This window comes from Chiloscyllium plagiosum, unplaced genomic scaffold (assembly GCF_037043375.1).
Source record: "Chiloscyllium plagiosum isolate Xiang-an unplaced genomic scaffold, Cpla_swu_hap1 HiC_scaffold_9, whole genome shotgun sequence".
Lineage (NCBI taxonomy): Eukaryota > Metazoa > Chordata > Chondrichthyes > Orectolobiformes > Hemiscylliidae > Chiloscyllium > Chiloscyllium plagiosum.
The window spans coordinates 24,004,344-24,031,067 of record NW_028270147.1 but is presented as its reverse complement, the minus strand read 5'-3'; the positions used below and the strand labels follow the sequence as shown (position 1 = coordinate 24,031,067).

At 45.9% G+C, this 26,724-nt stretch overlaps 1 protein-coding gene across 1 annotated transcript in view; it reads left to right on the top strand.

The window, feature by feature from the left end:
- The first annotated feature begins 3,110 nt into the window (after positions 1 to 3,110).
- The window catches only part of alg14 (ALG14 UDP-N-acetylglucosaminyltransferase subunit), a 109,576-nt gene continuing 85,962 nt past the window's right edge, over positions 3,111 to 26,724 (top strand). The window contains exons 1-2 of the mRNA XM_043698853.2: positions 3,111 to 3,325; positions 9,053 to 9,204. Coding sequence (XP_043554788.2) covers positions 3,181 to 3,325; positions 9,053 to 9,204 — 297 coding nt within the window. The 5' untranslated portion in view covers positions 3,111 to 3,180. The remainder of the gene's footprint in view (positions 3,326 to 9,052; positions 9,205 to 26,724) is intronic.

The following is a 26,724-nucleotide window of genomic DNA, read 5'->3' as shown; positions in this document are numbered from 1 at the left end:
GCAAATTATGTGTGTATAGGAGAAATGGGTCCACTCTGCCGAGAGCAAAGCCAACAAGACAGAAACAAGAGATAGTGGGGAGTGCAAATCAAAATGGAAGTCAGAGGTCATGCTCTGAAGTTGTTGAATTCAATGCTGAGTGCTCGAGGCTGTGCAGCGCCTAAATGGAAAATGAGTACTCTTTCTCCAATTTAATTTGAGCTTTGTTGGAACATTGCAGCTGGTGAAGAACATAAGTGTAAGCATGGGGGTAAGATGGTTCATTTGAAATGGCAAGCAACTGGAAGGGTGTGGTCACTCCAGTGAACAAAACAGAGGTGTTCTGCAAAGTGGTCACACAAATATGAATTTAGTCTCAGCACTGTAAAGGAGACAGCTTGGGAAGCAGAAAATCCAGGAGATTAGATTGAAAGAAATACAAGAAAATTGCTGTTTCACCTGGAATGTGTGCTTGGGGCCTTGGACATTCAGGAACTGAATGGAAGGGGAAGATGTGTTTGGTGGTGGTAACCATCTCCAGCAACAGCTTACGGACTGACATTTACTACAAATTCGCAGACTCCCATAACTATCTGGATGACACCTCCTCCCACCCCATATCCTGAAAAAACTCCATCCCGTTTTCCAAATTCCTTCATCTCTATCATAATTGCTGATGAGGAGACGGTCCATTCCCAAGCATCCCAGATGTCCACCTACTTTAAACACCGTGCTTTTCCTCCCTCTGTCATCCAGACAGCCCTTTACTGCACCTCCTCCATTCCCTACTCCACTGCTCTAAACCCCATCCTGTTCAAACATAATAAAGACAAGGACCCCCTTGCCATTCCACCAGTCTACACATCCAGTGTATCATCCACAAACACTTTCGCCAACTCCAACTAGACCCCACCACCAATAGCATCTTTCCCTCCCCACCCCACTCTGCCTTCCATAAGGGCCATTCCCTTTACCACTCCATAGGGTTTGCGCCACCCTATGCCCAACTCTAAAATATGCAAAACCCGCCAGCACACCACCTCCCTCACTTCCATCCAGGGCCCCAAACAATCCTAGTTTACTGTATCCAGTGCTCCTGATGTGGTCTTGTCTACATCAGTGAGACCAAATGTAAATTAAGGGCATGTCTCACCAAGCATCTCAGCCAGGTCCTTAAAGGCAAGCCTGCCCTCCCAGTGCATTTCAATTTCCCTTCCCACTCCCTCTTTGACATGACCATCCTTGGTTTCCTCCACTGCAGTGAATCAGATCGCAAATTGGTGGAACATCTCACCTTCTGCCTGGGCAGCCTACGTACTGGAGGGCTCAACATAGAGTTTCTCCAATTTCAAATAACCTTTCCACCCATTCCCTGACTCCTTTTCCAGCCCCACCTCCTCCCTTCCATCCCTCCGACCAACCCCTCCTTCCAGCTGCCAACCAGATTCATTCCTCCTATTGACTAACCAGGTCATACCAACCAACTGCATTCACCGAGCACCACCTCACCATTTTCTCCCTCTGTCCACCATTAACCCACCCTGCCTTAATCTGTAGCTCCCTCTACCCCGCCTCCATTCCTGAAGGTTATACCTGACACATCAATCTCTCCACCTCCTGATGCTACCTGGCTTGCTGTGCTCTTCCAGCCTCCTGCTAGCAGTGGCAGAGAATGATCGTTTGAATGCAATGACTGGCTGGGTGGAAAGTGACATCAAGGAGTAGCTTTTTGCCTTGGGAGGAAGGAGTAAGGGCAGAGTGTAGGAAAGGGTTGAACATGGCTGAGGGCCCAGTCAAGCATCGTGGAAGGCCAATTCTGAGCAAGACGGGGAACATGTTGGAGGCATATCTGCTGAAGGGACAGCATTAGAATAGATGTGACACGTATGGAGAAACTGGGAGAATAGACAGGATTCCTTGCAGGAAGCAGGGTATGAGGAAGGGTAGTCCTGCTGGCTGAGAGGATAGACTATCCCCAGAAATAGAAACAGAGAGGTCAGAGAAAAGTCAGAGATGGGCCAGGTGAAGGTGAGTCATGGTTAGAATGTGAGCACCTCCCCATCTGTTGCACTCCCTTCCTGCTGGGTGCAGAGATGAACTCACTATGGAACTGTGCCATCCAACCCCTCCATCTGGAACTGAGTGTCTTAAAGGGTCACCATTTGGGTCACATGGTTTCAGCTGGCGCGAACGTCACTTGGTAACAGAGAGAGAGAGCTGGGTTACCCTCAGCAACATCAGGACCAGAAAGTGAGTCATTCATTGGCACTTTCAGGTTTCCATGCGGAGAAAGGAACGCCAACATCCCTGCCCCGATTCAGGTCCTTTTTACCACCAAAGACAGCAGAACATTGCGCCAATCAACCTTGTGAATTGATTCGGAATTTCAAACTGTGCAGGGGAGGTGCCGAATGCGGCTGCGCGGGATTCGATAGCCGGCTGTGATTGAGATACAAGGTGCGGCTGCACAGATTTTGATTGACAGCGGTGTTCGGGCTGCCGAGTGCGGCTGCGCAGATTTTGATTGACAGCGGTGTTCGGGCTGCCGAGTGCGGCTGCGCAGATTTTGATTGACAGCGGTGTTGGGGCTGCCCAGTGCGGCTGCGCGGGATTTGATTGGTCGAAGTGACCGTCCTGCTGATAGCCGTGGTTGAGATACCGGGTGCGGCTGCGCAAGGCTTGATCAATGCCGACCTGCCGAGTGCGGCTGCGCGGGACTTGATTGACCGTGATGCTCGAGCTGCCGAGTGCGGCTGCGCGGGTCTTGATTGACCGTGGTGCTCGAGCTGCCGAGTGCGGCTGCGCGGGACTTGATTGACAGTGGTGATCGAGCTGCCGAGTGCGGCTGCGCGGGACTTGATTGACGGTGATCGAGCTGCCGAGTGCGGCTGCGCAGGACTTGATTGACAGTGGTGATCGAGCTGCCGAGTGCGGCTGCGTCGGGTTTGATTGACAGTGGTGATCGAGCTGCCGAGTGCGGCTGCGTCGGGTTTGATTGACAGTGGTGATCGAGCTGCCGAGTGCGGCTGCGTCGGGTTTGATTGACAGTGGTGATCGAGCTGCCGAGTGCGGCTGCGTCGGGTTTGATTGACAGTGGTGATCGAGCTGCCGAGTGCGGCTGCGTCGGGTTTGATTGACAGTGGTGATCGAGCTGCCGAGTGCGGCTGCGTCGGGTTTGATTGACAGTCAATCCTGGGCTCAATGGGTTTGTGCTGCGGAGTTGCTGTGGTAGTATTTGCTCTCGGCTGTATTCTTATTGCCAGGATTTTCCTGGTACTCGGGAGAAATGGAGCTCCCAAAGTGGGCAGGCGCGGCTCCGCCAGTGTGCTGGTGGTGCTCGGTTCCGGTAAGTTAATTTCGGAGGCAGGGTAAGACCAGTGGCGGCTGTGCCTCTCCGTGTTTGTAAAGGATAAGGGGACCCCGGAAGTGAGTTAAGTTTCTGCAGAAGAAAACATCACATCAAATGTGGAACATGCAGATAGTTGCATGCCAACGAAACTGACATGTGACATGCTGCAAAAGATATTTAGTCTTCGTATTGTTGGAATATGCTATTGTTACTTGCAATTAATTTCTGAAATGAGTGTGCAGCATAATCTTGGGTATTGCATAGAGATGGCCAGGGATTTTGACACTTCTGCAGATAGATACTGGGTTCTGGATTAGTGGTGCTGGAAGAGCACAGCAGTTCAGGCAGCATCCGAGGAGCAGTAAAATCGACGTTTCGGGCAAAAGCCCTTCATCAGGAATGAAGCGTCAATTTTACTGCTCATTGAATGCTGCCTGAACTGCTGTGCTCTTCCGGCACCACTAATCCAGAATCTGGTTTCCAGCATCTGCAGTCATTGTTTTTGCCTAGATAGATACTGGGAACTAACGAACAGAGTATCAGACTATATTGATACCACATTTACAAATCAACGAGGTAAAAACAATGACTGCAGATGCTGGAAACCAGATTCTGGATTAGTGGTGCTGGAAGAGCACAGCAGTTCAGGCAGCATCCCGAAGCTCCTTGGATGCTGCCTGAACTGCTGTGCTCTTCCAGCACCACTAATCCAGAAACTACATTTACAAATGTTAATTGTTTAGCTAACAAATTATCTTCGGTATAGGTTTTCATTGCTATAGTTAGGTTAAATTGCATGTAAGTACTATGTGTATCACTGTTAAATAGACAGCTATTTGAAGACAAATAATGAAGTATTAATATAACTCCCTTTCTCCATTCTGCATCTTTGTTTCCCAAACTTTGACAAATTTTACTTGTGGGTAATAATCAACTTTTATGGTTCAGATCATAACGTGTCCCCATTCTTATTGCAGCTCTCTAAATTCAATGCATCATGTTCCTCTTCTCCTCTCCCATGACTCAGTTTTAAATGAAAGTAAATGAGCTTTTTATTTCTGTAGACTTATTGGACACCAAAAGAATAATGAAACTGATGAAGAATTTTAGGACATCATTGTAGCATTCCCCAAAACAAATGTCAAACCATAACCTTTATCCTAGTCACGATTAGTATTTTAGAAGATTTTAATCTTCTGCCATGTGTAATTCTTCAGATTTAAACAGTATGTTGCTCTCATTCACTCACTCTGTTTTAACATATGTTTTATAATTTAATGTCCCTTTTTTTTGTAAATTTTTTTTTTAACTTTACAAACATAAAATTATTGGAAAAAAATCAATAACATGTCAGCATAATAAAAAGAAAGAAAAACACATTACAATACAACTACTAACTACTAACCTACTCTATAATACAAAGCAAACCCTAACACTGTGCAAAGCAACACCAAAAAAAAGCAAAAAAACCCCACAAAATACAGAACAGCTATGCTCGGCGAAAAGCTCCCAAACAAAGGAACGGGAGCATTGTGTATATATACTCACATTAACTCAGGAGACCCCTTCCAGGGCCCAGGGCTTGACAAATCTAATCATCCTGGTTAAACCAATGCCATAGTTAAGATTACTGACAAATCTATATCCAAATAACTCAAGTAGGGCTGCCATGTCTTATAAAAATAGCCTGTTGTGTGGTGCACCATGTTTGTGAAAAAGTCCAAGGGAATGTGCTCCATAATTAATTTCTGCCATCCCAGCAAGCCCAGCGGGTTCTCAGACACCCAATTCATCATAATATTCTTCCATGCACAGTATGCAAGAATATTAAATAGTTTCTTCCCATGCCCGTCTAAAGATGGTAAATTTGGTAGACCTAAGAAGAGAGATATCGGGTTTATTTTGACTTCAGTCCTCAATACCCTCCCTATCTCTCCCACCAGAGTGCTCCAATAAACACGGAGCCTGTGGCATGTCCAGAAGGAATGGGTACGAGTACCTACACTTATTTTACATTTGGGGCACACTGAAGATGCCCCTTTTCTAAACTTCGCCAGACGGTCTGGTGCCAGATGAGCCCTGTGCAGAACTTTTAACTGCGTAGCGCATGTCCTATTACAGATTGAGATCTTTTGAGTGTTCTCCCATGTTTCAGAGGAGATCTCCGCTCCCAGACCCCTCATAACCGGTTAATATCCTGCCAGGCCCTGCCAGCCAGCAGGCGATAGAGGGCACTAACCGAAAGGGTGCTTGTGGAACGTAGCAACAACCTCTCTGTATCGGGCTTTAGGGCGTAGTGAGAAGCGTCGTCGTCTTCTGGATGAAATCCCTAACCTGAAAAAAACAGAAAGGTCTCTGCTGGGTATCCCGTATTTGAGGCTCAGTTGCTCAAAAGACATCATAACCTCCCCCTCAAACAAGTCTCCCAAACTAGAAACTCTTCTTGCTGCCCATAGTTTGAACCCTGAGTCCATCGTCCCTGGTCGGAACCCTGGCATGCCAACTATAAGCATAAGTGGCGAAATCTTGAATAAACAGCCCTCACTCTGACGCATCGCCCTCCATGCATTAATGTCCCATTTCTTAACTAGGGTCTGTCCCTGAAAACAATATTCCCAAATGTGTCCTGGCATCATCCAGCTGTAACTCACCACCTTGACCTTTCTGCTGTCTGCAAGTTGCCTTGCAGCTTGTCTTGCATCTAGGACTGAGCAAAGATATTCCTCTAGTTCAACATTAGGAAGAGTCTTTCCCTTGCTATCAACTCCTGCCCTCTCCCTGAGATCTGACTGAACTTGAATGAAATAGTATCCCCAACTTCCTGAATGAGAGCAGATTTTCTCCATCTCCCTAATGCCTTCATTCCAAGTGATCACTGTCGCCTCGACAAGCTCTGCATTCCTCCATTATCTCTTTATTCTCTAGGACATCCCTTACTTTAATCTCACTTCCATCATTGATTGTGCTTTAATCTTCATCTTTGGTAGTTCAAACCACTCTACTCTGTCTACCTTTGAAATAAAAGTAATAAGCATGTTTTGTATAGTGCCATTTTTGCCAAAGAATTATTCACCAAATCATTTTGTAGCCAATGAAGTCCAGGATAGTGAAGAAGGCATTTGATATGCTTTCCTTTATTGGTCAGAGTATTGAGTACAGGAGTTGGGGGTCATGTTGTGCCTGTAGAGGACATTGGTTAGGCCACCATTGGAATATTGCATGTAATTCTGGTCTCCTTCCTATCGGAAAGATTAGATTAGATTCCCTACAGTATGGAAACAGGCCCTTCGACCCAACAAGTCCACACCGACCCTCCGAAGAGTAACCCTCCCAGACCCATTCCCCACATTTACAATGCACCTAACACTATGAGCAATTTAGCATGGCCAATTCACCTGACTCGCACATCTTTGGATTGTGGGAGGAAACCCACGCAGACATGGGGAGAATGTGCAAACTCCACACAGACGGTCACCCGAGGCTGGAATCGAACCTGGGTCCCTAGTGCTGTGAGGCAGCAGTGCTAACCACTGAGCCACTGTGCTGCCTTATTTTTAAACTGCACATCTTTGGTCTGTGGGAGGAAACCAGAGCACCCGGAGGAAACCCACACAAACTCGAAGAATGTGCAAACCCCACAGAGACAGTTGCCTGAGGCTGGAATTGAACCCGGGTCCCTGGCGCTGTGAGGCAAAAGTGCTAACCACTGAGCCATCAAAATCCCAAATGTTGGAAGGTTTGAGATGTTGTAAAACTTGAAAGGGTTCAGACAAGATTTACAAGGATGTTGCCAGGGTTGGAGGATTTGAGCTTTAGGGAGAGGCTGAACAGGCTGGGGCTGTTTTCCCTGGAGTGTCAGAGGCTGAGGAGTGACCTTATGGAGGTTTACAAGATTATGAGGGGCATGGATAGGATAAATAGACAAAGTCTTTTCCCTGGGGTTGGGGAGTCCAGAGCTTGAAGGCATAGGTTTAGGGTGAGAGGGGAAAGATATAAAAGGGACCTAAGGGGCAACTTTTTCACACAGAGGGTGGTATGGGTATGGAATGAGCTGCCAGAGGAAGTGGTGGAGGCTGGTACAATTGCAACATTTAAGAGGCATTTGGATGGGTATATGAATAGGAAGGGTTTGGCGGGATATGGGCCGGGTACTGGCAGGTGGGACTAGATTGGGTTGGGATATCTGGTTGGCATGGACGGGTTGGACCAAAGGGTCTGTTTCCATGCTGTACATCTCTTTGACTCAGTCACGTTCTAATACAAGAATCCCAGCAGCTGATGAGTGTAATGCAAGCTTCCACAAGAGGGTGATATGAATAACATGATGATCTGTTGATTGAGGGATAAACTTGGGAGATGACTCCTGCTTGCTCTTTTCTTGAAATAGTGACAGGGGGTCTTTTGTGCCCACTGACAGGGACAGCTCAAACCTTCCAACAGCAGCAACATCCTTGTAAATCTTTTCTGAACCCTTTGAAGTTTAGCAACATTTTTCCTATAGCAGGGAGACAGTATTCTAAAAGTGACCTAACCAGTGTTCTGTGCAGCCAACAACATGACATCCCAACTCCTATACTCAATGACAAAAAAATGGAGCAGGAGAGTTGACGTTTCGAGCATAAGCTCTTCATCAGGAATGTGCTGGGGGGCCCAAGGGAACTAAGAGATAAATAGAAGGGGAGCAAGGCTGAGGGGAGGTAGCAAGGAATACATTAGGTAGATGGAGGGGCATGATGGTGATGCCACAATGTCCTCCAGCGCATCTCCTCTACTTCCTGCACCTCTGCCCTTGAACCCGCCCTTGTAGCTTCACTAGGTTTATTCCTGGGTGGGAGGGTTTTTCTTCGAAGGAGAGATTGAGTAGGCTGAACACTCATTGTGTTTAGACGAATCTGTGGTCACCTTATGGAAGCAGAGGTTCTCTTGGGCGGGCTTGACAGAGTTGATGCTGAGAGGTAGTTTTTTTTCCTTATTAGAGAGTCTAGAGCCAAGGGGCATAATTCCAGAGTACAGGTAGTTCTTCTATAACACGATGGTTGCATTCTTGTGCAACTGTGCGTTCTAGAAAAATCCCACTTTAGAAACGGTGTTTAGAGTGTTGGCAATGTAATTGCGTTACACCCAGCGCATGTTTTAAAAGTTTGCACTTTGACAAATTGCCACACTATTTCTAATCATGTTATAGCAAATTCACGTTAACGAAACGCTTGTTGTAACAGAACAACCCCTAAGGGCTTAGAACATAGATGAGGAGAAATATTTTTGAGGGTTGTGAATCTGTGAATTCTTTACCACAGATGGCTGTTGACGCTGGATTGTTAAATATAATTCAATGCTGATGTGGACAGGTTTTGAATCAGAACTGGAATCTATTTTCTTTTTTTTTTTTTTTCTTTCTATTTTTTTTTTTTTTTTTTTTTTCTTTAACCCCCACACTACCACCTAAGTGCGGTAGTGCTTATTTTATCCCCAGCACCCATGGTGTGTGTGTGCAGGTGTGAGACACCAGAACTGGAATCTATGGTTCCTGGGGGGAATTAGCAGCAAAATGGAATTGAGCATTGTCATATCAGCCATGGTATCATTTAATGACAGAGCAGATTTGATGGGCTGATTGGCCTCCACCTGCTCCGATGGCCTTATGATTGAACAATGGCAAAACTAATTGATTATGAACTAGTTTGACCTGGAAATGTGTTTCATGCCTGCTTTCTCTCCACTCAGGGGGGCACACAACAGAAATTCTCAGGCTGATGGACAGCCTCTCTGCTTCATATGTACCCAGACATTATGTCATTGCTAACACGGACAAGATAAGTGAAGAGAAAGTTCGCATCCTTGAGGCATCCAGAACCAAAGGAAATACTGACCCTCAGGTAAGTGTTAACAATTGATGGGAGGGGGGGTACAGTGCCTCAGTGGTTAGCACTGATGCCTCACAGTGTCAGTGACCAGCCTCAGGCGACTGTGTGCAGTTCGCACATTCTCCCTGTGTCCGCATAGGTTTCCTCCGGGTGTTCCAGTTTCCTCCCACAGTCCAAAGATGTGCAGTTTAGGTGGATTAGTCATGCTAATTTGCCATAGTGTCCAGGGTTGTGCAGGCTAGGTGGGTTAGCCATGGGAAATACAAGGTTACCAATACATGGTGTGTTCAGGTGGGATGCTCTTTGGAGGGTCAATGTGGACTCGACGGGCTAAATGGCTTGCCTCTGCACTGTAGCGATTCTGTGGTGATTCTATGATTTGTTGGCGATATCATTGTCAACAGTTCCGGCGACTTATTTTGCAGTTTTTCTTTAAGCATACTGATGAGACCTCTCCAGTTGTGAGGGAGTTCATTGTCTCTGGAAAGATTAATTGGTTGTTTACAAGAATGGATGTTGGAACAGGAAAGGGTGGCAGTTGGCAGCTGGTCTGTCAGCAGATGACACCAAAATTGGAGGTGTAGTGGACAGTGAAGAAGGTTACCTCGGATTACAACAGTATCTTGATCAGATGTATCAATGGGCAGAGGAGTGGCAGTTGGAGTTTATTAGATAAATGTGAGGTGCTGCATTTTGGGAAAGCAAATCTTGGCAGGACTTATAAACTTAATGGTAAGGTCCTAGGGAGTGTTGCTGAACAAAGAGACCTTGGAGTGCAGATTCATAGCTCCTTGAAGGTGGAGTCGCAGGTAGATAGGATAGTGAAGGAGGTGTTTGGTATGCTTTCCTTTATTGGTCAGAGTATTGAGTACAGGAGTTGGGAGGTCATGTTGCGGCTGTACAGGACATTGGTTAGGCCACTGTTGGAATATTGTGTGCAATTCTGGTCTCCTTCCTATCGGAAACTTGTTGTGAAACTTGAAAGGGTTCAGAAAAGATTTACAAGGATGTTGCCAGGATTGGAGGAGTTGAGCTATAGGGAGACGCTGAATAGGCCTGGGGTTGTTTTCCCTGGAGTGGAAGGGTTAGGAGGGATATGGGCCGGGTGCTGGCAAATAAATGGGAGTAGATTGGATTGGGACATCTGGTCAGCATGGACAAGTTGGTCTGTTTCCATGCTGTACATCTCTACACTCGATCTGTGGAGAGAATAGGCATGTTCATGCTGTGGTGGTAAGAGATAGTCAGAATGTTTCTCTCTTGAAGTTCCAACAAAAAACTGGCATGTGGGCTCTTTGCTGGAGACTCAATTGATGTTAGCTTCCTTGCCTGCTGTGAATGGGTAGGCAGATGGAGAATTAGAAAGGGACCCAAGGGGAAATCTTTTCACACAGGGGATTGTGCGTGTATGGAATGAGCTGTCAGAGGAAGTGGTTGAGGCTGGTACAATTACAGCATTTAAAAGGCATCTGGATGGGTACATGAATAGGAAGGGTTTCGAGGTATATATGCCAAGTTCTGGCAGGTGGGACGAGATTGGGTTGGGATATCTGGTCGGCAGGGACAAGTTGGACCGAAGGGTCTGATTCCGTGCTGCACATCTTTATGACTCTATTACTCTATGGCATGGCCATAATTGGTTTCTGGAACTTTCTTCTTACTGACTTGAGCATTTTTAGAGCAAACACACAGATTTTCTGCTCCTGGATATTTCTCTCTCAAGCCAATCAGAACTTTATCTCCCAGGATCTGATTGAAACGAGGACACAACTCTTCAGTGTGGACACAACTGTTCAGTTTCAGCAAGATCTATGTAGACAGTACCTCTTAACTCGAGATTAGAACTTCCACTTTCTTCCAGCCTTCCTCCTCCTTATAATACTCTTCCATTATTAGTACGTTAGTGGTATTAACCCATCTCCCTGCAGCTAAGGCATATATTTTAATTTGTTTTCTATGGGTCTAACCTGCTTTGCTTTGTGTTTAAATATTTAGGCTGATGAGGCAAGGGAGTACATGTTGAATGGTAGCCCCACTGCAAGTACAGGGAATCAGGAACCTTGGTGTGCAGTTCCACGGATTATTGAAAACAGCAGGAGAAGTTGATCAGATGGTTAAGAAGATCTGTGGGATCCTTGTCTTCACCAGTGCTTAATGGTGCTGTCAACATTTTCGAATTAAGTGTTGTTGGAGTACATGGGACTTGAACCTGGGCTTCCTGACTCAGGGTAGAAACCCTACCACTGTATGAGATGTTAACTCGGCCACAGTTGGAGTACTGTGTGCAGTTCTGATCGCTACACTCGAGGGAGGATGTGATTGCACTGGTGAGGGAGCCGAGGCGGATCTCCGGGATTTTGCCTGGGCTGGAGTAGATCGGCTAACGAGAGAGACTGGCTAGGCTGTGCTTGTTTTCCCAAGAGGGCAAAGGGGGATCTGATTGGGGCATATAGACTTTCCCCTTAGTAAAGGGATCCATAACCAGGAACATAAGGACCGTTCCCTGCGGGACTCTCTGATCCACTCTCTAACGGCACCTCCCCCTGCTACTACTGCTGAAGGTGTAAAACCTGTCAGTCAGTTTGCTTCCTTCCTCCTCACTATCCAAGGGCCCAAACACACCTTCCTGGTGAAGCAGTGCTTTACCTGCACTTCACTCACTCTACAGTTATAGAGATGTACAGCATGGAAACAGACCCTTCGGTCAAACCCGTCCATGCCGACCAGATATCCCAACCCAATCTAGTCCCACCTGCCGGCACCCGGCCGATATCCCTCCAAACCCTTCCTATTCATATACCTATCCAAATGCCTCTTAAATGTTGAAATTGTACCAGCCTCCACCACATCCTCTGGCAGCTCATTCCATACATGTACCACCCTCTGCATGAAAAGGTTGCCCCTTAGGTCTCTTTTATACCTTTCCCCTCTCACCCTAAACCTATGCCCTCTAGTTCTAGACTCCCCAGCCCCAGGGAAAAGACTTTGTCTGTTTATCCTATTCATGCCTCTCATAATTTTGTAAACCTCTATAAGGTCACCCCTCAGCGTCTGACACTCCAGGGAAAACAGCCCCAGCCTGTTCAGCCTCTCCCTAAAGCTCAAATCCTCCAACCCTGACAACATCCTTGTAAATCTTTTCTGAACCCTTTCAAGTTTCACAACATCTTTCCGATAGGAAGGAGACCAGAATTGCACGCAATATTCCAACAGTGGCCTAACCAATGTCCTGTACAGCCACAACATGACCTCCTAACTCCTGTACTCAATACTCTGACCAATAAAGGAAAGCATACCAAACGCCGCCTTCACTATCTTATCTACCTGCGACTCCACTTTCAAGGAGCTATGAACCTGCACTCCAAGGTCTCTTTGTTCAGCAACGCTCCCTAGGACCTTACCATTAAGTGTATAAGTCCTGCTAAGATTTGCTTTCCCAAAATGCAGCACCTCGCATTTATCTGAGTCCATCTGCCACTTCTTAGCCCATTGGCTCATCTGGTCAAGATCCCATTGTAATCTGAGGTAACCTTCTTCACTGTCCACTACACCTCCAATTCTGATGTCATCTGCAAACTTACTAACTATACCTTTTATGCTCACATCCAAATCATTTATATAAATTAAAACATAATGGACCCAGCACATTGAGTTTATTGTGGACCAGTGTGAGGTGATACACTTTGGTCGGAGTAACCGGAATACAAAGTACTGGGCTAATGGTAAGATTCTTGGGAGTGCAGATGAGCAGAGAGATCTCGGTGTCCATGTACACAGATCCCTGAAAGTTGCCACCCAGATTGACAGGGTTGTTAAGGCATACAGTGTTTGGCCTTTATTAATAGAGGGATTGAGTTCCGGAACCGGGAGGTTATGCTGCAGCTGTACAAAGCTCTGGTATGGCCACACTTGGAGTATTGTGTACAGTTCTGGTCACCGCATTATAAGAAGGATGTGGAAGCTTTGGAAAGGGTGTAGAGGGGATTTACTGGGATGTTGCCTGGTATGGAGGGAATGTCTTACGAGGAAAGGCTGAGGGCCTTGACGCTGTTCTTGTTAGAGAGAAGAAGATTGAGAGGTGATTTAATAGAGACATATAAGATAATCAGAGGGTTTGATAGGGTGGACAGGGAGAGTCTTTTTCTAAGTATGGGAACGGCAAACACGAGGGGACACAACTTTAAAGTGAGGAGAGATAGGTATAAGACAGATGTCAGAGGTAGTTTCTTTACTCAGAGTAGTAAGGGTATGGAATGCTTTGCCTGCGACGGTAGTAGATTCGACAAGTTTAAGTGCATTTAAGTCGTCATTGGACATGCATATGGATGTACGTGGAATAGTGTCGGTGGGATGGGCTTCAGATTAGTATGATAGGGCAGCGCAACATCGAGGGCCGAAGGACCTGTACTATGCTGTAATGTTCTATGTTCTATTATCCTTGTGGCACTCCACTGGTCACAGGCCTCCAGTCTGAAAAACAATCCACCACCACCACCCTCCGTCTTCTACTCTTGAGCCAGTTCTCATATACACATCCAAATCCTTTTAAATGTTCTCCCTGTACTCCGTGAGATCTAATCTTGCTAACCAGTCTCTCTAGTCTCCTGCATTCCCAGAACTACTTTTAAGTCACATTCTCAAGATAACCTAAGGTTTTATAACAAAAGGTGACATCTCAGCTCAGACAATGCATTAAAGGTGTGAGGTCAGAGTCTGTCTGTATCCCAATCTTGAGTCAGACTGGTTCTATTTCCAAAGTGGAATTTACAAAATGTTACATGTATTGACTGTTTGCATTGACTGCCTGCAGATTGTGCAGTTTTTGAACAAAATGGAATATATCTGCAAATACAAATTCACAAACTAGGAGAAAGTGAGGACTGCAGATGCTGGAGATCAGAGTCGAAGAGTGTGATGCTGGAAAAGCACAGCAGGTCAGGCAGCATCCGAGGAGCAGGAGAGTTGTGTTTCAGGCATAATGCCTTCATCAGGAATGAGGCTTGTGGGCCAAGGGGGCTGAGAGGTAAGTGTGAGGGGGGTGGGGCTGGGAATGCGATAGGTAGACGAATTAGGGAGTGATGGTGATGGGTTGGAGTGGAGGGTAGAGTGGATCAGTGGGAAGGAGGATGGACATGTAGTACAGTTCAAGAAGGCGGTGTCGAGTTGGAAGGTTGGGACTGGGATAAGGTGGGGGGAGGGGAAATTGGGAACCTGGTTAAATCCACAGTGATTCAGAGAACATCTCTGCAACATCCACACCAACCAATCCCACGGCCCTGCAGCTGAGCCCTTTAACTCCCCTTCCACTCCGACAAGGACATGCAAGTCCTGGGCCTCCTCCATCGTCAAACCTAATCACCCAACAGCTGGAGGAAGAACGCCTCACCTTCCGCCTTAGGATCCTCCAACCACAGGGGATTTCACCAGTTTCCTCACTTCCCCTTATCCCAGTTCCAACCTGTCCATCTTCCTTCCCAACTATATGCTCCACCCTCCTCTCCAACCTATCACTTTCACCCCAACTTTCATCTACCTATCACACTCCCAGCTGCCTAATCCCGATCATTTATCCCTCAGCCTCCTTGGCCCACAGGCCTCATTTCTGATGAAGAACTTATGCCTGAAACATCGACTCTGTTAAGGCAGGAACAGGATACTGATTAAGGATGATCAGCCATGATCATATTGAATGGTGGTGCAGGCTCGAAGGGCAGAATGGCCTATTCCTGCAACTTTTGTCTATTGACTCTCCTCCTTGTATTCTGCCTGACCAGCTGTGCTTTTCCAGCACCACTGTGGGATCCTTGTCTTTACTAGTCAAGGCATTGATGGTACTGTCAATGTTTTTTAATTAACTTGTTCAGAAGTGTTGTTGGAGTACGTGGGACTTGAACCCCAGGCTTCCTGACTCAGGGGTAGAAACACGACCGCTGTATGAGATGTTAACTCAGCCACAGTTGGTGTACTTTGTGCAGTCCTGGTCGCCACACTCAAGGAAGGATGTGAAACGCAGACTGGGTGACCGCTTTGGCGAAAATCTGCATTCTGTCCGCAAAAAAGACCCTGAGCTTCCAGTTGCCTGTCACTCCAACACACCACCCTGTTCCCTGGCCAACATCTCTGTCTCAGGCTTGCTGCAGTGCTCCAGTGAAGCTCAGTGCAAGCTGGAAGAACAGCAACTCATTTTCAGCTTGGGGATCCTGCAGCCTTTGGGACTCTATATCGAGTTCTACAATTTTAGGGATTGAACTTCTCCCATGTCCTTACCTCCACTCATTCCAAACCCCAGCTCTTGTTATCACACGGTCTGCTATTACACAACCATTAGTCCCAGTTAGTAGCTACTCATTCTCCTACGCTGATCATTATTCATTCCTTTGTCTGTCCAACTGTTCTTCTGTCTCTTGGGGCTCTATCCTCACCTGTCATTTACTCCTTACCCCCTCCCCTCACCCTTTCTGCTGAACAAAAAAACATTTTCCTAGCTACCATCAGTTCAGAGGAAGGGTCACTGGACCTGAAACGTTAACTCTGATTTCTGTCCATAAATGCCGCCCGACTTGCTGAGCTTTTCTAGCAATGTCTGGTTTTGCTTGTGGCAAGGGCAGGAGGTTTAAAGCAGAATTAAAGATTTTCATCCAATGCATGCTGCTTATCTAGAACTCCAGGCCTGAAAAGATTTTAGAAGCAGGAACTATCACATCATTTACAAACAATTTAGCTGAACCCTTGAAACGCCACAGAGCACAAGACAATGGGCCAAGTGCTGAAAAATGGGATGATACGAAGTAGGTGCTTGATGACTGACATGATTAATTCTGTGCTGTAGAACTCTATAACCCCTTGTGCTGTAACTAATGTGAAATGTTTGGAATAGCACACTATCCTTTTCCAGTCCAAACAAATCTACAGAATAGTAGATAATGGAAATCAGAAACAGAAACAAAAACAAACAGTTCTGAAAAAGGATCAGTCGATCTGAAACATTAACTCTGCTTTCGCTGCACAGGTGCTGCCAGACGTGCTGAGTTTTCCCAGCAATTTCTGTTTTTGATCCTTTTTCCAGTTTTGGTGTTTCTATTTTGGATGCTCCGGGATAATTCAGTGAATTACCACGAGATGGCAGCAGAGTTGACAATACTGTGGTTCAAAGCTTGAAGCAGGAGTTGCCCCTGCTTGAATAGTGTTTAACTTATTAAATTCACCCTGTGACTGGGTTCACTGATTAGAACAGCCAGTCTCTAGATCACAAGGTAAAGAATGCATGGGATCTCTCCGTAACCTGGCAACTTAGTAAACATAAAAGGCACAAACATTTCTGATCACTATCTTTTAAATTCTTTCACTGGGGTGTGAATGTCGCTGACCATTGATGGTCCATCTGTAATTCCAGAAGGTGATGGTGAGGAGCCGCCTTGGAACAGCTGCAGTGCCCTGGTACAGGCACACCCTCAATTCTGTTGGTGAAGGGGTTTGAGGATTTTAATGCAATGATGGTGAACGAATGGAGATCTAGTTCTGGGTCAGGATGGTATGTGTCTGGAAGGGACCTTTCACCTGACTGTGTTCCCATGCATCTGCTGCACTTGTCCTTCTAAACGGACAAAAGGGAGACTGGACAAATTGTTACAGCTCACCATTGTTACCATGCGTCTATGGTAGTGAGGGAAGTCAATTTTTTCAGATGATAGGATGCCAATCAAGTGGGCTGCTTTTTCCCAGGTAGAAGCGAGCTGAAGGTGCACTCCTCTAGGAAAGAGGGGGGGTATTCCATCACATTCTTGATTTGGGGAGGCAGTGGCCTAGTGGAATTTTCACTGGACTATTAATCCAGAGATCCGGCTAATGTTCTAGGGACCCAGGTTCAAATCCCGCCATGGCAAATGGTGGAATTTGAATTGATTTTGAAAAAATGTCTACAGTGAAGAGTCCACTGATGACCATTGTCAGTTGTCAGAATTCTGCCTCAATCACCCTTGCAGGCTGAGTGTTCCAGATTCCCACTACTCTCTGGGTGAAAATTGTTTTCCTCATCTCTCTAAACCACCTGCGCTTTACCTTCAGTTGATGCCCCTGGTGATTGATCCCTCCACTAAGGGGAGAGCTTCCTTCCTGTCTATGTCCCTCATGATTTTATACATCTCAGTTATGACCCACTCAGTCTCCGATACACTAAGGAAAAGTTCTCCACTCTAATTTCTCTTTGTAAATGCAAGCACTCGAGTCCTGGCAGCATCCTGGTAAATCTCCTCTGCACCCTTCAATGCAATCCATCCATCGTACAGTGTGGATTCCAGACCCGCATACAATACTTTAGCTATGACCTAACCAACATGCTATACAGTTCCAGTGTCGTCTCCCTGCACTTAAACTCTGTGTCTCCACAATGGCCTGATAGCCCCAACACTGACCCCTATGGGATACTGGTCCAGTCACAAAAACATCCCTTGACCCTCAATCTCTACTTCCTGACACTCAGCCAATTTTGGATCCAATTAGTCAAGTTTTTTTGGATCCAATGGGCTGTTAACCTTCATGGTCAGTATCCTCTCTGGGATCTCCTGTGTGGTTCACTAAGTTGATCCTGGAGTTGACTGGGTTTGGCTTATGAAGGGAGACAGAGCAGACTGGGATTACATTCATTGGAATTCAGAAAAATGAGGGTGGATCTTAAAGAAACATAAAAAAATTATGAAGGGAATAGATAAACTAGAAGTCGAGGGGATGTTTCCACTGGCAGGTGAAACTAGGATAAGAAGACATAGCCTCAAAATGAGGCGGAGCAGAGTTAGGACTGAATTGAGAAGGAACTTCTTCACTAGAGTGTTGTGAATCGATGGAATTCTCTGCCCATTGAAGTAGTTGACACTACTTCAGTAAATGTTTTTTAAAGCTAAGATTTTTTTTTTTGAACAATAAATGAATTAAGGGATACGGTGAGAGCTCACAAAAAAAATCAGCCATGATCTTATTTAGATTAGATTACTTACGGCGTGGAAACAGGCCCTTCGGCCCAACAAGTCCACACCGACCCTCCGAACAGCAACCCACCCAGACCCATTCCCATACATTTTACCCCTTCACCTAACAGTACGGGCAATTTAGCATGGCCAATTCACCTAACCTGCACGTCTTTGGATTGTGGAGGAAACCGGAGCACCCGGAGGAAACCCACGCAGACACCGGGAGAATATGCAAACTCCACACAGACAGTTGCCTGAGGCAGGAATTGAACCTGGGTCTCTAGCGCTGTGAGGCAGCAGCGCTAGCCACTGTGCCACTGTGCCGGAGTGTGCCAGATGGCCTACTCCTTCTCCTGGTTCTGATGCTCCTAACAAAATCCGTGCTGAAGTCCAAGTCGACTATGTCAGTGTATTGCCCTCATCTGCACATTTGATCATCTCTTTGAATTTTTCAATCAAGTTGCTCAGACCTGACCTCCCCTTAACGAAACCATGCTGGCTGCCCGTGATTAGTCCCTGCCTGTCAAAGTGCAGATAAATCTGCTGCTTAGAATTGCTTCCAATAGTCTCCCCACCACTGAGGTTACACTGACTGGCCTGTAGTTTTCTGGTTTATCCCTTGCTCCCTTCTTTAATAATAGTGCCACATTAGCTGTCCTCCAGTCCTCTGACACCTCTCCTGTGGCTGGGGGTGAATTTGAAAATTATTGCCAATGCCCCTTGCTGTTTCCTCCTTCACCTCACTCAACAACCTCCGATACGTCTCATCCGGCCCTGGAGAATTACTTACTTTTAAGCCTGACAGACCACTCAAAGTCCTGTCTGCTGATACTAATTCCTTTAAGTATATCACATCCGGGGCAGTCTCGTTGAGAATGGTGCTATTTGTAGAGCCTGCTGTTCTGGTTAGTTGTTTTGTGGTCCACCACCATTTAAAATTAATGTAGCTGGACTGCAGTACTCAGATCTGATGCTTGAGTCATGGACTCGCTTAAGTCAGTCTGGCCCACCGGACTGGCAATATTTTTTGTTTAGGTGTGCCCACAGCTGCTAATATGGCTGTCCTTCATTTTTTATTGAATCGGGGTTGGTTTGCTGGTTTGGAGGAATGGTAGATTGAGGATTTAGCATGAGATGATAGCCTTTGGTTGATGGCCCACAGGTGCTTCATGGATGCCCTGTTTTGGAATACTTGGTCTGCTCTGAGTCTTTCCAGTTTTACCTGGTGGTAAGGCCACAGGAAGCAGTGGGAGGTTTGCTGGTGTGCAGAGGGGACTTCATTTTAATGACGACTGCGAGGTGATAATCCCTAAATCAGCAAGGGTGGATATAACCATGCCAAGTAGATTGGTGAGGGCAAAGCCCAAGTACATTTTGTGTTCAAGGTGGTTCCCTCATCATCTACTGCAGACCCAGTCTGACAGAAGGGTCCAACAGAACGTGGCCAGGTTGGTCTGTCATGCTGCACTGGGGCACCTGTTCACCCTGAGGTGGGGATAACAGCCATGACGAGCAACTTAAAATATGTGTTGACCCAAGGTCATTCTCCTGCAGCTAAATGGGTCATCCAGTTTCCAATGGAAACGTACTGTCTTTAAGGAGCACCAAACTGCGAACCTATCCAGTTGGAGATATGCTGCAAATGTTGACATGTTTTGAGAGGTCAGAAACTGGGTGAGTTGGCATTATTGACTTTGAAAGTCATTAACAGTCAGTGTCACTGTAACCAATTATTGCTTTGGCTAGGTTATCAGCCTGGTCCCCATCATGCTTATTGCCCATTTTATGTGCATGTTGGTACACAGTTTGCTGTTTTGTATTGAGTTGAGTGCTGCCCTTCAAGATGGGCTGCTTTGTACCTCTCTGTTGTTGTGTCTGTTACCGACGTAGGTAGCTCTCTACCTGATCGACTGCGCACGATTCAGTGTTCACACTGACACCACAGCCTCCCTCAGGGAAGATCTCCCCCCCCCCCCCCCCCGCACTTCTTCCCTTATGGTGGGTATGAAGAGGATTCTTGTAGGGGTTATGGCTGCACATCTGTCATTTCCTTCATTCACTGTCAGGCCCTCCCCTGGGGGAGATCCCAACTCACTGTCCGGTCGTGACTGAGAAACCGAGTACAGGGCTCTCCAGGCAAAGTCCCTCCCCCTTTCTCTCATGGAGCTGAATGGAATGGTGTTGCATCCACCTTCCAACCTGCACTTTGAGATGATGTAAGTTCACGGATCCCAGGTCATCTGCATTTCTTTTTACCCTTGAGGAGTTTATGGACACGTTTATGTAGACGGCTGTGAGCTTCAGCGCCTGTCTTGTTTTGTAAAGCAGTGAGTGATGAATATTTGGTTACACTTCAGGTTTCTGCCTGTGATCTTTGGATCCCCGTAGCAGAGAGGAGCAGGCAGGCAGATGCGGTGTGGCTCTGCTCCTGGGCCTGATCAATGTGGCCATTAACAGATCCAAGCAGAGGGCTGTGGAGGGGCTCCTGATTCCCAATCCTGCCCAGTTTTCATGGTTATGTCCATGTCCAGGTGCTCTTGGGATGGGAGCAAGCAATGCCTGCTGGGAATACTTCAGATATTCCGTCATTGGAATATCATGTGGACATCGCAGGGGCTGGCGGTTTTATCATCCTGCAAAAATGATATTTTATACTTTTAATTCCCCTTGGGGACATCCATTGTAATTTGCCTATTTACAATAACATCTTGTGATGCAGTGATCGTCTGAGCATGTTTGCCTAGAAGCTGTGTTCAAGTCCCACCTTGAAATATGATCGCCAGGAGCCAGGAACTGTGTATCAGACACAAACAGGGAAAGCATTGACCACACTTAGAATAGAATCCCTACAGTGTGGAAACAGGCCCTTCAGCCCAACAAGTCCACACTGACCCTTGAAGAGTAACCCACCCAGACCCATTCCCCTACCCTATTACTCTACACTTAGCCCTAACTAATGCACCTAACTCACGTATTCCTGAACACCATGGGCAATTTAGCATTCACCTGACCTGCACATCTTTGGATTGTGGGAGGAGGTCCGGAGGAAACCCACGCAGACACTGGGAGAATGTGCAAACTGCACACAGACAGTCACCCAAGGCTGGAATTGAACCTGGGTCCCTGGTGCTGCAAGGCAGCAGTGCTAACCACTGAGCCACCAATCCAATGGAAGTGCAAGATTTTTTTTGTTGTTGACGAAAGTCATCAAAGCCGGAAATCTGATGTGAAAAGATTACAGGAATAGAAAACTCATTTTCCCAGGGAAGGGAGCTTAAAAGTAGCGATTTAACTGGCTGAACCATAAGACATATTTGTTGATCTTTTTGTTTTAGAAAAAAAGATCGGCAATGACTTTAGTGAAAGAAATAAAACAAAGAATTGCAGCTGCTGGAAATCTGAAGCAAAAACAAATTGCTGGAAAAACCCAATTTTCTGTGCTGAGAATAACAAAGGTTGCGTTTTCAATCAGATCATCACAGAATCCCTACAGTGTGGAAGCAGGCCATTCGGCCCATTGAGTCCACACTGACTCTCCGAAGAGCATCCCACCCAGACTTACCTCACCCCCACCCCCCCCCCCCAACCAATCCCTATAACCCTGATTTCCCACGGCTAACGCACCTAGCCTGCAGAATATTGTCCTGGACAATAAATTTACGGAGTTTGTATTTGATGTGCCCATCTTCTCTGCCCTGACGTTATCAACCTATATCGGTAGAATAATACACCTCAGTTATTAACCTATGTTTCCGATGAAGGGCTTTTGCCCGTAACGTCGATTTTACTGCTCCTCGGATGCTGCCTGAACTGTTGTGCTCTTCCAGCACCACTAATCCAGAATCTATATTTCTCCAGTTGACCATTGCCAAGCGTGTACTTAAATATTCTGAATTTAAAGGAAGCTTCGATGATCTGTTTCTTGAGTGAAGGCTTTCGATACCCCTGTTTATTTTACCCTCTGGCTGGGGGTGTTCAAACATCCAGTGTGAAACTCGTTAGCAGGGATATTGATGTTTTTAAATCACTCTCATTCACTCTATCCTGCAGTGAGCTGTTTATTCACTGGTGAATTGCTTCACTTCTCTCTGAGGTGTGAGCTGATAAAGATGAGTTGGATCCTGGCAATGAGAACAAATTTGATGTTGAAACCAGGTGGTAAAAGCAAACAAAGGCCCCTTAATAACTGCTTTGCCCTCTCTCTGGATTCGAATGATTGATAACATAATTGCCTGTTTTTTAGCAGTGTTTCTTTCATCTTGTATGTTGTAAATTGCCTCCGAGTTGGCAGGACCTGTACAATAGGTATGGAATTTCCCTACATCTCCAGTTTCGTGTTTGATTGCCAGTTTCCAAGTCACAATTGTGAGGAAGAAGCCACATTAAGAAGTTGTAGAATGACAGGTTTTAAGCTAAGGAATGTCAGATACTTGGTTTAAGTTGTGAAGACAGAACTAAGTTTGTTTGAGAGCAGTTTAACTATTCCATAAATCAAATCTCACATTGAAGGCTGATTGACTGTATTAATTTCTCTTTATGGTTTGTTTCCTTGCAAATAAATTTGATTGAGTTTAGCCTGTACATTGTGAACTGCATTTATTGGTAAAGATATAGAGTATAAGTGTTTGCGTTGCTGAAGCTGACATTAGTGAGACCGCACATGGAGTACTGTGTAAAATGTTTGCTTCTTTCCCTGAGGAGGGAGGTAATTGCATTGGAGGCAGCTAAGAGGTGGTTCACTAGATTGATTGCAGAAATGAAGGGTTCATCTTCTGAAGACAAACTGAGCAATTTCGTCCTACACTCTCTCTGGATTTTAGAAGAATGAGAGAGGATGTAATTGGCGGATATAAGATGTTGGAGAAGGTTATAAGAGATAGGGTTTATAATCATCTGGAGAGGAATAAGTTGATTAGGGATAGTCGACACGGTTTTGTGAAGGGTAGGTCGAGCCTCACAAACCTTACCGAGTTATTTGAGAAAGTCACCAAGCAGATGGGTGAGGATAAAGCAGTTAATGTGTTGTATATGGATTTCAGTAAGGCATTTGATAACGTTCCCCACGGTAGGCTATTGCACAAAATACGGAGGCATGGGATTGAAAGTGATTTCAGGGTTTGGATCAGAAATTGGCCAGATTAGAGTGGTGCTGGAAAAGCACAGCAGGTCAGGCAGCATCAGAGGAGCAGGAAAATTGACGTTCGGGCAAAAGCCCTTCATCAGGAATGGGCTTTTGTCCAAAATGTCAATTTTCCTGCTTCTCGGATGCTACCTGACCTGCTGTGCTTTTCCAGCACCGCTCTAAACTAGACTTCTGGTTTCCAGCATCTGCAGTCCTCACTTTTGCCCTGTACAGAAATTGGCCAGCTGAAAGAAGACAAGGTGATGGTTGTTGGGAAAGATCCATGTTGGTGTTCAGTTACTAGTGGTGTACCACTAGGATCTGTTTTGGGGCCACTGCTGTTTGTCATTTTTACAAAAGACCTGGTGGAGATGTAGAAGGTTCGGTTAGTACATTTGCAGACTGCACTAAGGTCGGTGGAGTTGTGAATAGTGCTGAGGGGTGTTGCAGGTTACAGAGGGACATTAGTAAGCTGCAGAGCTGGGTGCTGAGGTGGCAAATGGAGTTTAGTGTGGAAAGGTGTGAGATAATTCATTTTGGAAGGACCAACAAGAATGCAGAGTACTAGGCTAATGGTAAGGTTCTTGGTAGCATAGATGAGCAGAGAGATCTCAGTGTCCATGTACATAGATCCCTGAAAGTTGCCACCCAGGTTGATAGGGTTGTTAAGAAGGCATATGGTGTGTTAGCTTTTATTGGTAGAGGGATTGAGTGTCGGAACCATGAGGTCATGCTACAGCTGTACAAAACTCTGGTGCACCCACATTTGGAGTACTGCGTGCAGTTCTGGTCACCACATTGTAGGAAGGACGTGGAAGCTTTGGAAAGGGTTCAGAGGAGATTTACTGGGAAGTTGCCTGGTATGGAGGGAAGGTCTTATGAAGAAAGGCTGAGGTACTTGAGGCTGTTTTTATTAGAGAGAAGGTTGACTTAATTGAGACATATAATCAGAGGGTTAGGTGGCATAGTGAGAGCCTTTTTCCTCGGATGATGATGGCTAGCACAAGGGAACATAACTTTAAACTGAGGGATGATATAGGACAGATGTCAGAAGCAGTTTCTTTACTCAGAGTAGTAGGGACGTGGAGCACACTGCCTCTAAGAGTGGTAGATTCGCCAACTTTAAGGGCATTTAAATGGTCAATAGATAGGCATATGGATGAAAATGGAATAGTGCAGGTTGGATGGACTTCAGATTGGTTCCACAGGTCGGTGCAACATGGAGGGCCGAAGGGCCTGTTCTGCGCTGTAATGTTCTATGTTCTGTACTAAAAGGGATTGACAAAGTACATATGAGGAACCATCCTCTCTACATGCGACAATCTAGAATGAGATGTCAGTTTCCGAATAAGGGGTAGCACATTTAAAATGTGAGAAATTACGTCTCTCAGAGGGGCGTGTGGGGATGCTGGCACATTGAGAAGTTTAAAGAGGCGATAGAGAGATTTTTAGTTAATAACAGGTTGAAGGGTCATGGAGAGCAGACAGGAAAGTGGAGTTGAGGCCGAGATGAGATCAGCCAGGATCGTGTCAAGTGACGGAGCAGGCTCGAGGGGCTGAAAGGCCTACTCCTGCTCCTAGTTCTGATAGGGGAACAAAAATATCACTGGGAAAGCCCTGCAAGGTGTGTTCGGAAAGAGGAGATGTTAAATCTGTTAGACAGTGCCCCGTTCATTCCAGCTTTCCAGACAGAGCATATTTCAGCTCCCAGGCAATTCAGTGTCGGTCTTTGGGGTTATCTTGTGTCTGTGGACGCCAGTAAAGTATATTGGGAAAGAGTCTTAACTGGATCAAGGTTTGACATTTGGTGTCAGTCTAATCAACAGACTTGAGTGGTACCAAAATCTTTACCCCACAAAAAAAAAGTACCCAAGGCATTTCCTTATGAGAATGTTTGTTTGTCTCGGCAGCAGGTTAGCTTCTTTTGTGCCCATAAATCATCTACAAATTTGGTTAGCTGTAAGGGAATATCTGTGAGATGAAGGCATTATGGTCATTCCAGTGCTATGCAGCTAGAAAGAAGGAATGCAAGATCAGCCAAGGTGAAGCATGTGGTCGGGGGAACTGGGATTTCAAGTATGTCTGTGTGTCCCTTGGCCACAATGTGAAACCATGAATTGCTTCAAGCAGTGCCAAGCAGAAACCAGCCTGAAAATCATTACCAATCCCTTTTCCTGTCAACTGCAGGACTGCAGATAAATGTAAATTGCACATTAATCCTAATTCGGCCATTCACTGGGAATTTGCTTGAGTCCAGATACATTAAAAAAAAAGCTGTCATGGCACCGGGGTAGTGTCCCTACCTCTGGGCCAGAAAGCCCATGTTCAAGTCATGGCTTTGCTGCAGGTGTGTTACAACAGATCCCAGCAGGTCGATGAAGAAAACCCCATGAATGAAAACAGATTGAGGTCTTGTGGAAGCACCGGCAATGCTATTACCTCTGGACCAGAAGGCCTGAGTTCAAGTCTCACCTGCCAGAAATGGGTTGTATCAAGTCTGAGCAGGTTGATGTGGAATTACTTTTTTTAACACTGAAAGCAGACTACAACTTTGTGCGTCAAGTTAGGAGGTGCATACCTTTAATATGTCACTCTTGATAAAAGTATAAAAGATTCACTCGGGTTCTACTCTTCACTTACTGTGTTTTGGAATAGAATGTACAATATTAAAGCTGAAAATGTGTTGCTGGAAAAGCGCAGCAGGTCAGGCAGCATCCAAGGAGCAGGAGAATCGACGTTTCGGGCATGAGCCCTTCTTCCTGAAGAAGGGCTCATGCCCGAAACGTCGATTCTCCTGCTCCTTGGATGCTGCCTGACCTGCTGCGCTTTTCCAGCAACACATTTTCAGCTCTGATCTCCAGCATCTGCAGTCCTCACTTTCTCCTGTACAATATTAAAGCAAGGACTGGTAACAAGCATGTGCACTGACTCACTCGTGCTCACCTTTTAATCTCCCTTCACCTGAAAACTACATGTAGTCTAATCTTTGAGTTGATTTCCCAAACCATGATATATAAACTATCCATGAGTAAACCTTTCATCTCCAAATTCAAGACAACAATGGAATAGGCCCCTGAGCCAGAGTATATCTGCTCCGTCTGTTTCTTTTCTTCTTTATCCTTTTTTTTGTTGTTTTCTTTTCTATTTTTTTTCCTCTCGACTTACTCCATTCCTCAGACAGCTATGGTGGTGGAGAGTTGAGCCAGCACAGACTCAGTGGACATGCAGCCTTAATGTAGCCCAGTAGGGACTCCCTGTTTTAGAAGCACTGCAATGCTAAACCTTTGCCTTTTATTTCTTTATTTTTCTAATTTAGACCTGAGGTTACGTCCCTAGGTATCTTCATACCCTAAGATGGCACCGGAATTGGCGACTTTACCCACTTTTCGGTGTACTCATGTATCCCTGTACTGGAGTACGTGTGATAATAAACCTAATTCTAATTTC